Genomic DNA, 17841 nt, shown 5'->3' on the forward strand with positions numbered 1-17841 from the left:
ACAAAAGCATTCCAGTCTGTCAGAAAAAGGAGAGGCTAAATTATGAAAGATTTACACAGTGGGATAGGACACTGTGCAGCCATTAAAAAGATGGAGGTAGATTATTATATTGCATTTGGTCAGGTCAGCAGAAAGGCATCATCAGCCTGGGCCAAGTGTGAGAGCTTCACTGGAGGGTTCCTTGCAAGGCCTGGAGAAATGGTGAGAAAAGCTCCCATAGATGCCATGCACCGGAAGAACCAAACTGAGTGGTTTCTACAAGGTTGCAGTGGGCCTCTTATTGAATCTCCTGAACTGTTTCCTGTCTTTGACCAGGTTTTTGCCAGCCCCTCGTCCAAGAGTGAAGCAGGAAGACAGTAAAAGGAAACCAGGTCGGGGGATGTTTCTAGCCGTGGGGATAACTATTTGATCGGGAAAGTTTGAGGCTTCGTTTTTTTTTTTTTTTTTTTTTTTTTCTGTTAGGAGCAGCAGAAGTTGGGTACACGGGCTCCACCTACTGTCCAGTTAGCTTCGGTGCCAGAAAGGCTTGCTGAGAAGCGAAGGTGGAACATGGTTCAGGGTGGAAATGGGAGGAGGAGGACAGGAGCAGCCTGAGCTCACCACCTTCTTCTCCTCCTCCTCTCCCTCCTTCTGCTTGATTTTTGAGACAGGGTTTCTCTGTGTAGCCTTTGCTGTCCTGAACTTGTTTTTGTAGACCATGCTGGCCTTGAACTCAGGAGATCTGCCTTCCTCTGCCTCCCCCAGTGCTGGGATTACAGATGTAAGCCACCATGCCCAGCTCTCATTTTCTTCTTAAGAAACACCCCCCCCCCCAAGATTATGTATAAATGGCACATGCATACATAGATCTTGTGTATCTGGTATGTTTTTGCAGATTAACGTAAGTTTTGGATTTAAAAACTGTCTGGGGGGGGGGACTGGGAAGGTGGTCCAGTGGGAAAAATGCTTGCCCCACAACTGTGAAGATGTGAGTTTGGATCTCCAGACACACACTCAGCGCACATCTGTCATCCCAGCACTCCTGTGTCAAGACGGGCAATCCCTGGGAGTTCACAGCCAGCTAGCCTGGTGTGCACGGAGGCACAGGCAGAAGACGAGGACAAACACCCGAGGCTATGCTCTGACCTCCACGTGTGCCCTCACACACAAGTGTTCACGAGCATATACGGATTAATAAAACACAAGCCACATCTGATTATGTTAGATGAATGTAAAGCTTTGTATTTAACGCAGTGCTTCGCCCATCTCTTTCTATCTAATGGGTCTTTGTTACTGTTAATAAAGTAGTAATTTCTGGGCTGCTTGGATTTTTCTTTTGTAGATACAGAGTCTTGCCATGTAGCCCCAGTCGTCTGGAATTTACTATATTCTTTAGGCTGAACTTACTGTGATCCTTCTGCCTCTGGCTCTCCAGTTGGGGGATTCCAGGCATCTGCCGGCCTGCCAGGCTGCACGCTGTCTGGTTAGTTTCCAGCTCTCAAGTGAAGGGAGGGAAGAGTTGGTGCAGCATAATCACCACAGCGATTATCTATCAGGTCCCCTTCAGTCGGCTGACAGAAAAAGACACCACAGCTGAAAAGGTGACCGGCTTTCCTGGCCTTCGCTTGGAAATCGCGAATGCATTAAAAAGACTTTCAGCTTTGAAATAATAAATTCAGGCAGTTACAAAAAACAAACAAACAAACAAACAAACAAACAACCGCAGACAATATTCACTCAGTTCTTGTGCCCTTCACTTCATTCCTCCATCAGTGGCATTTGCACAGAAGGAAACGTTTGTACTTCTCTAAAGCACACATTCTGAGCCCATCACTACTACAGTGCTTTGCAGCCTTGGGGTGGGGCCTTGGGGTGATTAGGTAGTGAGGGGGTCTTCACAGCGGGAAAACACGAGGGGTAGCTCTCACTTCTTTCACCTTTTTGTCTGTGTGTGTCCTGTGTGTGCCTGTGTATCTCCTCTCTGTGTGTGTCCTGTGTGTGCCTGTGTATCTCCTCTCTGTGTGTGTCCTGTGTGTGCCTGTGTATCTCCTCTCTGTGTGTGTCCTGTGTGTGCCTGTGTATCTCCTCTCTGTGTGTGTCCTGTGTGTGCCTGTGTATCTCCTCTCTGTGTGTGTCCTGTGTGTGCCTGTGTATCTCCTCTCTGTGTGTGTCCTGTGTGTGCCTGTGTATCTCCTCTCTGTGTGTGTCCTGTGTGTGCCTGTGTATCTCCTCTCTGTGTGTGTCCTGTGTGTGCCTGTGTATCTCCTCTGTGTGGCTGTGTGTGCCTGTGTATCTCCTCTGTGTGGCTGTGTGTTCTTTAGTGCATGTACCTGGGGTGGGGAGCAGCAGCCAATATTGTGCGTCTTACACATCCTCCACTTTAGTTTTGGAGACAGGCTTTCTCACTGAACAGGGTTTCTCAGGGAGCTTGGGCTCACTGAATTCTGCTACAGTGGCTGGTCAGCAAGCTCCAGAGATCCTCCTGTCTTTGCCCTACCTTAAGTCAGTGCTGGTCTACAGACATGGGCCACAGTTTACATGTGTGCTGGGCATCTGGACTCACGTCCTCATGCTTGAGTGCAAGCATGTTACTTACTGAGCCTCTGCCTCACCTCCAGCCCTGCAGTGCAGCAGGACTGGGTTTCCAGTGGATGAACGAGAGAAAATGTTTCCTTGTTTTTTTTCGCCTCTTCAAGTGCACCTATCATTTACCCATCATTCTTGAAAAAGTGAATTATAATCTTTCCCCATCTGTGTGCGCACACACACACACACACACACACACACACACACAGCCCTCTACATGTTAGTCCCTGTCTATCTTCCTTTGCTACTTGCTGTGTCCTCTAGAACTCTCCTATCTGTTTAACTGTGAGACTCAGAAACTCTCTTCATCATCTGGGACCACAGTGAGGCAGAGATGGAAAGTCAGCTGACTCCAGGCTTTTGCTGTTAGAGTCAGCAATGAAGTGAATGAGCACGCACACTGGGGACAAGTTGAGATGCTAGAAGAGTGACCAAAGGGTGAGGTGTTGGTAATCTTGTTAGATTCCCCACAGCAGCTCCCTTCTGCATGTCCATCATTTATCTGGGACAGAAGTTCTAACGCCTCTCAGGGAGGGATAGAAAAGTCTCAGACATCGGAAACTCACCTGATAGAGAAATCCAGTATCTCCCTGTGCATCCTTTCCACTGCCCACGGTGGCCTTTGGGGTGCAGTGGGGAAATATGAATGGAGCCCTTGGCTACCCATCTGAGCAGGCGGCTCATGCCTTCCCCTGCCTCTAGGAGGCAGCAGACATCGGTAGAGACTGAAGGGTTTGTTGTCTGCCTTTGCGGGGGTGGGCTCTGAAGCCATGGCAGGAGCCCGGCCCGACTCTTCACACAAGGCTGTATGTCTCACGGTAGCTGAAAGGCGGAGGCATAGAGTAGACCTTCTCAAGGACATGGTACCTGACCTAGTTGTGGCTTTTGTATCTGGATAGCTCTGGAAGCCGTGGAAGAGGTGAAATGGCTGGAGCTAGAATGCAGCAGAGTTCCCTGGTGTAGCCATGCTAGGGGCATCCTCAGAACGGAGGTTGTGTGACAGGCCCACTGTCACCCAGGCCACCAAGTCCTATGGTAGAAACATGAGTTTCAGTGGGCAGTGCTGGATACTGGCTACTTGAGGACCCTTGGGGCTGGGATGTTTTTTAGATACGTTTATAAACTTCCCAAGATGTCCTTAGCCCATTTAAAAGAGGTGGGCCATCTGTCCTGACCTCTGAACTTGCCCTCCCCCCCCCCCCAGCCACAATCCTGGGACCAGGGAACTCTCCAGTCGTTAAGTAGTGACAAGACCAGAGGGGACAGGATCAGTACCTCATCTTCAATGTTTTCATTGTTGTGAATGAAGTCCTCAAAGACCATAGGGTAAGCCCAGGGGTGGTTCTGGTTGTAAAGGCTACTGTGAACTGCTCGGACTCCTGGTACCTAGTCACTGCTGGATGGGGAGAGAAGAACCCAGGTAGCTCCAGAAATGGGGGCTGCCTCTGATCCCCTTCATAGCTACAGTCTCAGGGCCAAGAAGAAGGAAATTGCTTCTGCCTCAGAATGAGTGATAGTCTCCCAGGGACCCAAAAGACTGCCCATTTCTGTCTGTCAGCCCGGATCCCATGAGCTCCCCACTTCCTTCCTCAGCTCATTAGAAGGCAGACTCAGAGGCCAGAAAACACGTGGCCTCCTGGACAGAAGGGTCACCAAGGGAGTGCCTGGCTTCCCCCAACTGTTTGCCTTAGTCCCCTCACCTGGGCCACGAGAAAGCTGGTGAGTTTCTGCCAGGCTGGGGGCAACCTTTGCTCAGGCATGGAGGGGATACTCAGGTGGTAGCTGTGGCTGTGACCCAACACACTTTTTTCAGTGTTGCTAAAAAGCAGGCACTTGGGTAGAGTCTGCCCAAAGCAGAAGACAGCCTGGCACTCCCAGGAGTACCGAGTCTTGTCAAGCATGGGATTTTGACCTGCTGGCTTCTCAGAATCCAAGGGTTAGTGACATTTTCTGGTCTCACATCTTCAGTGTCTGGAAGCGGTTCTTAGTACTCGTGTCATGAGGAGAGGAGGGCTAGAGTCAAGGGCCGGGACAGAAACTTCCTCCCCATTTTGTACAATCTCCACGCTAGTCCATATTCACAGCCAGCCCACAGGAAGAAGCAGTGTTGGACCCAGGCACTGGCCTGGCACTGTGGGAAGAACGGAGGCCAAGCCCTCCCGTGACAGATGAGCTCATGGGTCAGTCATGGCAACTGTCAGAAGGGTGGCCATACCTAGCCTGTTTTCTAGAGATCCAGTCTCCATTCTGTGGTTTTAACCTTGCAGACATGGTAACCTGTGTTTCTTCAGGCCTGAGGACTGTTGGCATACTATGGGATACAGAGCCAAGTTTGGATGAAAGGGTGGCAGCTACCCATCAGGTCTTCATAGCCATGATTGAGACATTGTTCTGCTATAGGATTTGACGTCAAGCATCATAGCCAAGACACACCTCTGTCCATCCTTTATTCAAGAAACCCTAGCACCCAGACAGCACTGTAGTCATCTCTCAGTGCTGGCAAGTAGCATTTCTTCTGTTTCATGGCACCTCATGACACTTCCACTCAGACCCAACAAGGGAAACACACACCCCATTTTTAGGGCAAATGCAGAGTGCCATTTCTTGTCCCCACATTTAGGGGTACATAATGTTTCTTTATGGACATAAGGCAGCTGAATGAATTTTATTCTAGAGAGTATTAGCCCTGTCTCTTGTTATGAAGTTATTGGAAACAGTTTAGTACCGGGAGGGGGGAGGGTCTGGTTTCAAATCCTACCTGCCACTCCAGATCAATGCAGTAATGCGCTAGGTGGGAGTGGGCCTTTCCAGGTAGGTGGGTGTGCAGATGACTTCTGTGGACCAGCCCTTCTGAGGTGTAGAAAGCAGCATGAACATAACAGGTGGCATACATCTTGCTTTCCATGTTGCCATTGGTGTGGAAGAGGAAGTCCCAGATGCAACCATGATTGTGGCTCGTCGATGCCGTCCTCAGAATCAGCATGGGTCCATTCAGCCTGGTGTAGGAACCGAAGCTAGTTCTAAAGTTGGAGTTAAAGTGCTGCCTTAGGGGAACTCCCATGGGCATTTCAAAGATACAGAGGGGCTCGCTGGCTGCTGACAGAAGACAGGGCTGTCACTGTCACCGTAGGGGACAGCATCCAGGAAGGTGGCTGTGTGGGGACAGTCACCCACTGTTGAGTGATGCCTCCCAGGCCCCTGCACACATCCGTGTACTTCTCCCTGCCTTCAGCTGTGTGTCCTCCGTACAACGCCGAAACCTCTTGCCTCTCATAGGTGATGCGCTCACCCCTGAAGTGCACATTGAAGAGCTGGAGCCCATCCGAAGCGTGCAGCCTGAAGAAGCTCCAGTGTCCGTACAGCACAGAGTTGTGTTTTAGGCTGCAGTAGGGAACACTGAGCGAAGCCACTCGAGGGTCGCCTTTGCTCATGGGCATAGAGAGTTCAGCTTGGGGCTGGTGCCCACTCCTGCTGATGGGCATAGAGAGTTCAGCTTGGGGCTGGGCCACTCCAGGGCCACCCTTGCTGACGGGCACGGGAATTCAGCTTGGGGCTTGTAAGTGGAGAGCTGTGGTGAATGCTCTGAACTCTCGGGCAGTGGGTCCTCGAGGAGCACTGTGTCTACTTCTCCATCCGTGTATTTCTGAGCCAGTTCCTCTGGGCTGTTTTAGAACTTGCCGTTATACCAGACATGCTGAACTCTCCAGTCCTGGACATCTGTGCTCCCGTCATCCACGAGGATCTCCAGCCCTTTGGGGTGCAGGAAATGACCATTCACAAAGCATTGCAAGAGAAACCAGCTATGGTGCTTTCCGGAAGTCATAGAACGAGGGGCAACATTGGTGAAGGTCAGGCAGCTGCCATGACAGTCCTGTAGTGTGAAGCCAGTGGTATCAAAGAAAAACCTTTGTAAGGGCTTGGTGTCTGTCTTCAGAGTAGAAGAGAAGGGCAGACTCTACTTCAGACATGGGTCTGGATGCCCATGACAGCTCCTGGCCTCCCTTGTGGTTCAGTTTTCACATGTACATGGGCTGTTCGGTGACATTGGGGTATTCCTGGGCACCAAAGTAGACGAGGACACAGGCTTCATGGCTCCTTTATCTAGGAAATCCAGTACCTCATACTTCTTGGGCACCAGCATCTCAATGAGGAACTGAGTTCTTGGCCAAAGTCAGTATCTTGGGCAGCTGCAGCTCCAGCTCCTTCCTGTTCATCAAGAAGTTGTGCAAGTCCTCCTGCCCCGCAGGACGCAAGTCTCACAACACCCAGGTCTTGATATTCGGTGTCCACCCGGAGTGCTTTGCCATGGACATCTGTACCATCAAGACGGCAGTTATCCAGCGCAAAGCCAAGCTCCTTCCTCCCAGGCTCCCAGCTCCTAAACGCAGCGAGGAGAGTGAGAGCCTAGGTAATTCCCTCTCTGGTCAAGCACCTCAGAGCTCCTGGTTCTCACAGGAACTCCTCCACTTTATCCCGACGAAGCCAGAGCTGTTCTCAGTGAGGTCAGCTCTGATTCTAATATTTAATTTTGAAAAATATTTTTTAAAGATTTACCTAATTTTACCAGGATATGTGTGCACCTGAGTGTATGTATGCATACCACATACATGAAGGTTACCATGTAAATCTGAAGAGGGCTTTTGATACCCTGAAACTGGAGTTATAGAAAGTTGTAAGCGGGCCTGGTGAGATGGCTCAGTGGTTAAGAGCACTGCCTGTTCTTCCAGAGTTCCTGAGTTCACTTCCCAGCAGCCACTATGTGGCTCATAACCATCTATACTCTCTACTGCCCTCTTCTGGCATGCAGGTGTACATGCACAGAGAGCATTCCACAAAAAACAAAAACAAAACAAAACAAAACAAAAAGGTATAAGCCTTCATGTGGGTGCTGGAGAGCAAGAATTACTAATAACATCTTAGTCATCTTTCCATCTTTGAAGTCTGCTTTTTTTTTTTTTTTTTTTTTTTTTTTTTTTTTTTAATAAGCAGAGTGGACTTCGTTGCGTGTGTGTGTGTATGAGTTAGTGTGTATTTGCTAAGATACATTGTGTCTATGCACATAGGCATGGATTTCAGAAGAAAATTAATCATGTTGTTCTTTAGGGACCACCTACCATTCTCATTCTTCTCTTACTCTTCTTTCTCCTGCTCTTCTTTTGTTTGAAACAGGCTCTAGTTTAACTCAGGCTGGAATCATAGTGATTATGTAGCTGATAATGGCCTTGAACTTCTAATCCTTCTGCCTCCACCTCCTAGTTCTGGAATTACAGGTACAACCACACCTGTGATTACAACCACACCTGAACGTTAGCTTTTTTCACTTTGAGATGAAGTCTCTTATCAGCCTAAAACTAGATGAGTAGGTCGGTGGGCTGGCTAGGATGCGCCACAGATCAGCCTCTCTTGGACTCTCAGTTCTGGAGTTAAAAGCGTGTGTTACCAGACTTGTCTTTGCTTTGCTTTTCTGTGGTTCTGAGGATGGAGGACAAGTCCTGGTTATTGCAAAACCAGCACTTACACAAATGAGCCATCTATTCTGCCTCTGGACTTTAAAATATGATTTTTATTGGTATATATTGGTTATACATAATAGCACATATTTTCATATGTGAACATAATATGTTCTGATTGTATTCACCCACTGTTGTCTGACTCCACCCTGGCTAATCTCTTTCCTTTTTCCAACTAGCTCACCAACTACTTTCATGTCTCTCTCTCTTTTGACCCAGTGAGTTTCATCACTGTTGTTTACTTGAGCATGGCTCAGGGGCTGGATACATGAACATGAACAACTTGCCCGAGGCAGCGCCTATGTAGAAAACCTCTCTTTCCTTCGTCAAGCATTTCATGCCTCTATAAATCCCCCAGGATGTGAGGAGGCGCCCGGGCCCCTGTCTCTTCAATAACAGAGTGCTGATTGTCCCAGTGTCATGCAGACTAGACGTCATTTGTAAACTTGTTTGGAGAGGAATTTCAAGTTTGTACCAAAATTGGACAGGAAGATCTGTTCTCTTTTACATCTCCACAGCCACCAGCATCCACTCCCTGGTCCATATGCCGCAACGGCCGAGCCACGGGGGCGCTCCTTTACCACCCAGAGCCATATCGGACACCAGGATTCCTGTCTGCTGTGCATCCAGGAGATCGTGGCAGGTGTGTGTGACAGGTGTGCAGGTGTGTGCGACAGGCACCTGGCACTGCAGTGTCAGGGAGTGTTCCTACCTGCCCTCAAGTCCCCCCAGGCGCTCCCTGCTCCTGCCTCCGTGAAGTTGTACCTAGGCCACCTACTGATGTTTTGTTATTAGGGTGCACCTGTAATCCTTCAGTAGGCAGAATGCATTTCTTGTGTCTCATGTCCTTCATGACTGATCTCCTACTTTAAAATCAAGGAAGGATTTAATATCAGTGCAGGAGAGAGGCTTAGGACCCTCTGTGATGAGGTAGCTGGGGGGCAAATGATAGTGGAGCCATAGAGACCAAGGCAGAACTTGACAGCAAGTGACCCTTCCCACTGCAGACAGGAGGCACGTCCTCTCTTTGCCACCCATCTCTTCACAGGGACCTTCTCCATCCCTCCAGAGTTCCCTGGAGTGTCCATCTGCCACCTCTGTCCTTTGCTCTTCCTAGCCTCTGTGTCTTTCTTTGTGTTCCCCTCACCACATGCCTTCCCACTCCTTGCTGGCCCTCTTTCCCTGTAGCCTCTTTGGTGTCCCAACAGATGCGCCTTTGTTGCACTATTGTCCCCATTCACAAGTCCAACAAGCCTCCTAGTATGCTCAGCATAATCAGAAAGCTAGGAGAGGATGGAGAAGAAGTGAGGGTGGCTTTCAGTCCTCAAGCTACTCTCAGCTTGGCAGGGGCAAGCTTGGCTAGCTTTACGTCAACTTGACATAAGCTAGAGTCATCTGAGAGGAGGGAGTCTCAGTTGAGAAAATGTGGCCATTATATCAGGCTATAGGCAAGCCTGCAAGGGATCATTTTCTTAATTAGTGACTGATGGGGTGGGGCAGCCCATTGTAGGTGGGGCCATGTCTGGCCCGGTGTTCATGGGTTCTTTAAGAAAGCAGGCTGAAAACATGACGAGCAAGCCAGTAAGCAGAACCCCTCCACAGCCTCTGCCTCAGCTCCTGCCTCCAGGTTACTGCTCTGCTTGAGTTCCTGTACTCACATCTCATCATGGAGGTTACAGGTGAATTGTCCTACCTCAGTGATGGTGTACCAAAGGAAGCTGTATGTGTGCAACTGCTTGTGTGTTTGTGTGTGTGTGTGTGTGTGTGTGTGTGTGTGTGTGAGAGAGAGAGAGAGAGAGAGAGAGAGAGAGACAGAGAGAGAGAGAGAGAGAGAGACAGAGAGAGACAGGCAAAACAAAGAGACAGTGTATGTGTGTGAGAGAAAGACACACACATAGAGTGTATGTGTGTGAGAGAGAAGCAGAGAGAGACAGTGTGTGTGTGACAGAGACACACAGAGAAAGAGAGAGAGACTGTTGCTATTCCTGCTTAGTCCAGAGTAGCTTGAGGACTGAAAGCCACCACTCAGTTTCCTCTGTCTTTCCCTCGCTTTCTCATCATGCATCTTACTCATTCTTCATTGTATTTTTGGAGTCAGGGTTTCTCATTGAACCTGGAGCTCAATAATTCTTTGAGATTGGCCAGTCAAAAACCTCTTTGGAGTTGCCCGTTTTTGTGTACCAACCCCAGAGTTGACTTACAGTCATGCTCTACTGTGCTCAATTTCATTTTGTGTTGAAGGTTTGAACTCAGGTCCTCATACCTGGTGGCAAGAACTTTATTGACTGAAACATTGTCCATATCCATCACTACCGTTCTTCAAGCCTGTGTTCCTTTTTACTTTGTCTGTTTGTTTGGTTTGTTTTTCGTTTTAAAGACAGGTTTCTCTGTGTAGCACTGGCTGTCTTAGAACTCACTCTTTTTGACCAGGCTGGTCTTGAACTCACAGAGATACACCTGCCTCTGCCTCCTGAGTATTGGGATTAAAGGTGTTCATTACCATCACCTGGCAAGACTGTGTTCCTAAGGAGAGGAAAAGAATTTTTCTTGTCCTTCTGGCTTTTTGAGAAGACCTCAGTACTTTCCATTTTCGTAACCCAGATCTTCAGTAAGCTTCTATTCTTTCCCCGAAGTTAGCACATGATATTATCCTGCAGGTTTTCCCTCCAGTCTCCAGTCGCCACCCATACATCTTTTCCCATTATACAGCACCAGGGTGCGGCTGTGCTCGAACGTAGCGACGTGCTTCTTCTTACAGATGGAAAGTCTATTGTTACCAGACGTTCACTGTTATAGACACAAGCACAGTGACTTAACACACAAAAACTTTAAAAGTCATCGGTTTAAAGAGAGATCTTTGGTGGTGGGTAGGCATCTCTGGGATGAGCCAGAGACCTGGGCTGAGGAGGGCTTCTGGCGGTCTATGGGGGTGAGCTTGTGAAACTCCTAGCAGCTATGGAGCCTAAAGTAGCCGCCTCCTGTAGCCAGACGGTCTTTTGGTGGAGGGAGGGGGACACCACCTACAAAACCTTTGGCTCAAAGTTCATTCTGCCTACAAGATGTTCAGGGATAAAGATGGAGCCGAGAATGGGGGAATGGCCAACCAACGACAGGCCCAACCTGAGACCCACCCTATGAGAGAGAGCCAGCTCCCGACACTATTAATGATACTCTGCTGCGCTTGCAGACAGGAGTCTAGAACGACTGCCTTCCGAGAAGGTTTCATCCAGTGGTTGATGGATACAGATGTAGAGACCCACAGCCAAACAATAGGCAGAACTCGGGGAGTGGAGTGGGAAGAAGGACTGAGGGATCTGGAGGGCTAGAGGACACCACAGGAAGACCTACAAAGTAAACTAACCTGACTCATAGCTGCTAGGAGTCTCACAACCTCACCCCCATAGACCGCCGGAAGCCCTCCTCAGCCCAGGTCTCTGGCTGGACCTAGACCCCTATATGTGTGGAGCAGATATGCTTGGTCATCCTGTGGATCCCACGGTAATTGGAGCGGCGTGTCTCTGACTCAGTTGCCTGCCTCTGAAGCCCTTTCCCCTAGCTGGGCTGCCTTTTCTGGCCTCAGCAGGAGAGGATGTGCTTAGTCCTGCTGCTACATGATGAGCCGGTGCAGGTTGGTACTCATGGGGAGCCTCCCCTTCTGCTCAGAGAAGGGGCGAGAGAATGGGGGGTGTGAGGGTGGAACTGGGAGGAGGGAGGGCTGAGATTAGGATGTAAAGTGAATAAATAAATTAATTAATGGAGAAAGAGAGAGAGAGATCTTTGGAGGGTAAACATTAGATGCGGGAACAATGGCCAAGCGAAGATATTGGTACTTTTGTTTGATTTCCCATGGCAGCCTCCTTCTTTGTGCCCACCATTGTGGTGGGACCATTTCCCTGTATTAAGGGGAGCCGAAAACCTCAGATATTGAAAAACCAATCTGATAGAAAAATCCAGTGTCTTGTAGATGGGATGTAGGAATGTGGTTATGGTTCAGTCAGTGCTAGGGAGTAAGTCACTGCCCAGGTTCACGTCCTGGGTCTGAGCACACACAGCTGTGTGTGTCTGCTACAAATGCCACGTCCTCGTGCGCAAAGCTCATGTTAGAGGACGGCAGCCCAGAAGACGACCTCAGCGGGTAGGAGAAGCTCCAGCCTCCCTACAGCACAGCGCCGCTGTCCAGGCTGCATCGAGGAAAGTGGGGCTGTGCTGTGCTGGGCGTCAGCTGTGCTCAGGACGTGATGAAGCCCCGCCCTGCATGTCTACCTGTTTCATCCTTCGCCTGCATGTCTCTTGTGTAGATAAACTCTCACTCTCCCCCTTGTTTGGCATTATCTTAGTGGGGAACATACTTTGGCCAGGGGCTCAGCTTCAGACTAAGGCTTGGTGCCCAAAATCTACAAAGTGTTCTCTCTTGGTAGGACAGAAGGCTTTGCTGTAAACAGAACTACCTTTTAATGACTCCCCCTTTAAGGGGATGCAAAATTTGTATAGATATTCAACTTCAGACTCTAGGATTAAGTAGCCCTTGGTTGAACTCCTGGTTAACCACAACAGGAAGGACTACTTTTGTGTAGGTTCTGAGACATGTCACGAGTTACAGCTCTGCAAAGCACTGAAGTCATCATGTTGGATGAAAATATGGGGTTCCCTGTCTGTTTGCTCTTCTTTTCCTCTGTCCACAGCCCCAGGTTAGAAAAGTCGATCTCTCTTTCTTCAGTTCTGGCTGCTGTAAGCTATGCCCCCCCCCCCCACCCCAGAGAACATCTTCTTGGCTTAGGAGCTATTTTTTCTGCTCCTACCTATTCCCTTCCTCTGTTTGTTTCTTTTTCTTTTTGAGACAGGGTTTCACTGTGTTAACACTGGCCGGCCTGGCACTTACTACATAGACTAGGCTGGCCTCAGAGGTACAGAGAGCTGCCTTTAATTTTCTGCTAAGACCAAAGACATGCGCCACCACCCTCGGCTTCTTCCTCACTTTCTCTCTTCTGTATCTCTATTTGCCTGTGAGTACGCCCATCCTCCTGTGTGAACAAAGTCTGGTGTTTGACTTTCCGCTTTTCATTTTGAGACAGGGTCTGTGGCTGACCCTGCAGCTCCCTGGTTCTGCTGGACCGGGTAGTCAGGGAACTGCAGGGATCTCCCTGTCTCCATCTCTGGGATAAAGGACGTGGGGCCACTGTGCTTCCCCTCTCTTCTGAGGACACTGGACTTCTGACTGCAGCTTCTCATACCTACAGAGCAATAACTAAGCTTCAGTCTAACTCCACCTCTGGAGCTGTTAAAGGCAGTGTTCCTAATAGAAGTACTCCGGCAAATCTTATTTTCTTGTCCCCTTCTACTTTATGAGGACAGTTACTTTCCACCTTTAACTCCTATAAAGCACAGTATACACACTCATGATTGTCTGTCATCCCTTAGGCGTTTCCCTAAGTCCTGACTCACACGCTTTCCTGTATCCATCTGGCATCACAGCCTGGGTGTGCCTTAGTTGAGAGAACTGTTCTTCCTTGCAGGAGCAGGGTCCCTTGTCTCCAGACTTTGCTCGTTGCGGACAGTCCTACTGTGAATTAGCACACACACTTTTTGTTTTTTTGTTTGTTATTGTTGATAAAGTGATTTTTAGGGGCAGGCTTTAGATGCTAAAGGAACAAAAAAGGCTGAGATGTTGGTAATCTTATTAGACTTCCCCTTAATGGCTTTCTTCTGCATTCCCAGAATTGAGGTGGGACAATTCCCATAAAGTTGTCCTAAGATGCGTGGAACAGACTCAGGTATTGAAAAATCCATCTGATGGAGAAACCCAGCATCTTTTCCTAGGCCATGGAGGTCTTTTTGACATGCAGTAGCTAACCAGAGATGGAGCCCATGGCCACATATCTGAGTATGTGCTCCACACCCTCCATAGTTCCAGAGGCAACACAGAAGGGTAGAATGTCGAGGATTTATTGAATGTTCTTGTGGGACTATGGTTATTGAGCAGGAGTGGAGGCAGGGTTGTAAGTCCCACTGAGGTTGAAAGGAGGGGCATCAGGCAGACCCTGTCCCCAGGGACCAAGTGTTTATATGTCTGTGCCACTTGGACCTCGGTGTTTTTCATTGATATAGAAGAAGTTGGAAGGCATGAGCAAAAAGCCCACGAAGTTACTAAGTGAGGCCATATTAGGAACAGCTTCAGCGTGGAGCCTATGTGAGAAGCCCACTGTCACCCAGGCCACCAAATCCTGTGGGAGAGACAAAGGCTTCAGTGGACAAAGGGATACTGACTGTGGCCCCTGGAAGGAATGGGTCATTTTAAGATGTGTCTACAAACTTCCCTCAGATGGCCTCAGCCCCACTGAAAAGAGCTTGGCCCATATTTCATAATCTCTGGGCTTGCCCCTCCACCCACAAACCGTACTCCTAGGAGCAGGGGCCAGGCCAAGTCAAAGGGTAGTGACAAGGCCAGAGAAGGAAAGGAAGGGACTGGTCTAGTACCTGGTCTTCAATATTCTCATTGTCCTGAAGGAAATCCTCAAAGACCACGACGGGATCCCAGGGGTGGTTCTGGTTGTAGATGCTGGTGCTACACCGTTCAGACTCCCAGTATTTGCTCACTGCCAGGGAGTACCTGTGAATGAGGAGAAGCCAGGTGGCTCTGAGCCCTGGGGCTACCTCTGAGCCCAGCTAGGGCTCAGAACACTCTCAGTGACATGGATGGGGAAGTTGGTGTCTCTTCACAATGAATGGTTATCTCTCAGGACTTTACAAGAGTGCTCAAAGCCATCTGAGAGCCAAGAGCCCCATGAACACATCCCTTCCCTCCTCAGGTACATGAGGAGGCAACTTAGACTCACACATGGACTCAGAGCCTTAAGAACTGAAGCCCCAGAGAGACATTCCCTGCCAGAAAGGTGTTCCTCCAGAGTCCCTGCACTCCTCACCTGGCCCAGGAGAAAGCCAAGTCCTCCTGGGACTCAGCGGTCAGCCTCTGCTTAGATGTGGAGTAGATCTGTAGGCGGTAGCTGCGCCTACGTCCCCAGATGTCTCTTTTGGGGCTGCTGAAGAGCAGGAACGGAGGCAGAGTCTGTCCAAATGGGAAGGTGGCTTGGCGCTCCTGGGAATACTGAGTCTTTTCCTTTGTGCCCTGGGCTGGGTGGTGTCTTGGGCTGCTGGGGTTGGTGGTGTTTTCCTGTCCGGTCTGCTGTGTGTGGAAGCTGTTGTTGGTGCCTGGAACCATGAGGGGGGGAAGGAGGTTGAGAACCAAGCTTAGATTGGAAGCTTCCTTCCTCTGCCCTGGGTCTCCAACATAGTCTCCATCTCCAGGCAGCTACCAGAAGAAGCAGTGCTGAGGGCAGCAGCTGGGCTAGCAGCATGGGCAGGCAGCTCATGGGTCAGTCCTGGCAATGGTGGTGGCTTCAGGGTGCCCCTGACTGTTTCAAGAGAGCTGTGACACAGTCTGTTTGCCCAGAAGAAAGGATAGCCAGTGTGGCTGAAGGCCTAATAACCAGCAACACATTCTGGGCCATAAAGACGAATGGGATTTGTGGGTGGCAGACACCCCCTGACACTGCTCGCCTTGTTCTGTTATTGGCTTTGATGTCAAATGTCATAGCCATGACACTACTCTGTGGTGATGCTATATATCCAGGAAATACACTAAACACCCCTTGATGGCAGTGCAGACCCTCAGAAAGGTTAGACAGTGACATTTCTTCCCCCCCTCCCATTTCACATCTTCCTCCTTTTCCCCTCTGCACCATTGAGTTCAGACCCAGGGCAGATGCACACCTAAATTTCTGGGTAACCCTAGGGTACCATTCACAGCCGCTATTTCTCAGATATGCATAGTATTTTTTTTTTTTTTTGTGGGGGCTGGGGGAGGAGATTCAATGACTACTGAGTTAACATCAGGGAGTCTCAGCCCTGTCTTTTGTGAAGCAATGTTACTGGTGGTAGGCAGCTGAGCGACAGGGAGGGTCTGATTTCAAGTCTTACCTGCGACATCCAGGTCAACTCGGTAATGCACAAGGTGAGCGTGACTGTTGCCAAGTTGGTGAGTCAGCAGGTGAGTTTCAGCCAGTCCTTTGGGGGTGTAGATGATGGTGTGGACGTAACCCGTGGCATGCACCTTGGCCGAGAGCATGCCATTAGGATAGAAGATGAAGTCCCAGATGTAATCAAAATTGTAGAGGGCTGTGGTTGTCCGCAACACCATCTTGTGTTCCAGCACATCAGAAAAGAAGTTGATTTTGCCTGCAAAGTCAGTTTGAAAGTTGGGCCTGACAGGCACCTCCGTGGGGAGCTCAAAGATGCAGAGGGCTCGTGGATGACGGACAGGCCCGTCAGTGTCATGGTAGTGGATGGCATCCAGGAAGGTGGCGGTCTCTGGACAGTTGATGCCAGGGGCTAACTCATGAGTCACACTGCCCATGCCCCAGCCTAGATCCATGGTCTTGGTCAGCTCCCCTGAAGGTGTCTTTTCTCTATGCACAGCCACAGCAGCCTGCACGCTGATCTCATAGGCTATACACTCGTTCCTGAAGTGCACGTTCAATATCCGCAGCCCAGAAGAGGGTCGAAGCTGGAAGGAGAAGCTCCAGCCTTTGTACATCACGCTGTTACCTTCCAGGCTGTATCTGGGACCATTGCCTTGTTTCACATCAGAGCCGGATTTGCTAAGGGGCCTTGGGAATTTCCTACCAGGCTTGTTAGCGATTTGTCGGTACCCTGGGTTCTTAGGTGGTGGGCCCTTGAGGACCACTATATCTATTTCTCCACCCATATATTTCTGAGCCAGTTCCTCTGGGCTGTTGTAGAGCTTACCATTATACCAGACCTGCTGTACTCTCCAGTCCCTGACATCTGTGCTCCCATGATCCACTAAGATCTCCAGACCCGTGGGCTGCAGCAGGTGGTCTTTTGCAATGCGCTGTAAGAGAAACCAAGTGGCCCGATGTCTAGACAGCACACTGTGGGGGGCCACACTGGTGAAGGTCAGGCACCGGCCATTGCAGTCTTCTAGTGAGAAGCCTGTGAGGTCAAGGAAGAACTTCTTCAAGGGTATGGTTGCCTCCTTGATTTTGTGGTAGAGAAGGCTTTGTTCTGCTTTGGACATGGGTCTGGATGACCAGGACCGATGTTTTCCTGGCCTGGGGGACAGTTCTCTCATGTACATGGGTTGTGGCAGGGGCCCTACAGCAAACTCAGTGATGTTGGGGTGCTCCTGGGCACTAAAGAAAATGATGACCCGGGCTTCCCGCACAGGAGGCTTTGTTCCTTTATCTAGAAACTCAAGAACATCTTTCTTCTTGGGCAGCAGCATCTCAATGAGGAACACAGAGTTCTTGTCTAAAGCCTGTGTGCCAGATGGCTGCAGCTCCAGCTCGGTTCTGCTCACCAGGAAGCTGTGCACAGCCTCTATCTCCTGGGTGCTCAGGTCTGAAAACACCCGGGCCTTGCTGTTCAACACCCAGTTGGGGTACTCTGCCACAGCCATCTGTAGAATCAAGATGGTGGCCATGCAGCTCAGGGCCAAGCTCCTTTGTGTCAGCCCCATGGCTCTGGAACTCAGCAGAGGAGAGGACTTAGGTGTTTCCCTCTCCAAACCAACACCCCAGAGCACCTTGTCTTTAAGTCCCATCTTTCCCCCTGACTGTGCTCCCTTCCTACCCAGCTGAAGCCAGAGTTGGAGTCCTGAGTCCTCACTCACAGTCCACAGTATGGTTCAGGCCCTTGTGTGCATCCATCTATTTCCCCCCTCATCTGATCATCTCTTATACTCTTCCTT

General features: G+C 49.7%; 1 protein-coding gene and 1 pseudogene across 1 annotated transcript; both read right to left on the reverse strand.

The window, feature by feature from the left end:
• Positions 1–1542: 1542 nt before the first annotated feature.
• Positions 1543–8669, reverse strand: LOC110551281 (amiloride-sensitive amine oxidase [copper-containing]-like; annotated as a pseudogene).
• A 6322-nt stretch (positions 8670–14991) lies between these two features.
• LOC110551279 (amiloride-sensitive amine oxidase [copper-containing]-like) lies at positions 14992–17610 on the reverse strand. The gene is made up of 2 exons (XM_021641759.2): positions 16050–17610; positions 14992–15281 (listed from the first exon to the last, which is right to left on the reverse strand). The coding sequence occupies exons 1-2, from the start codon at positions 17608–17610 to the stop codon at positions 14992–14994; spliced, it is 1851 nt and encodes a 616-aa protein (XP_021497434.2).
• Positions 17611–17841: the final 231 nt, after the last annotated feature.

Source organism: Meriones unguiculatus, chromosome 3, assembly GCF_030254825.1.
Source record: "Meriones unguiculatus strain TT.TT164.6M chromosome 3, Bangor_MerUng_6.1, whole genome shotgun sequence".
NCBI lineage: Eukaryota > Metazoa > Chordata > Mammalia > Rodentia > Muridae > Meriones > Meriones unguiculatus.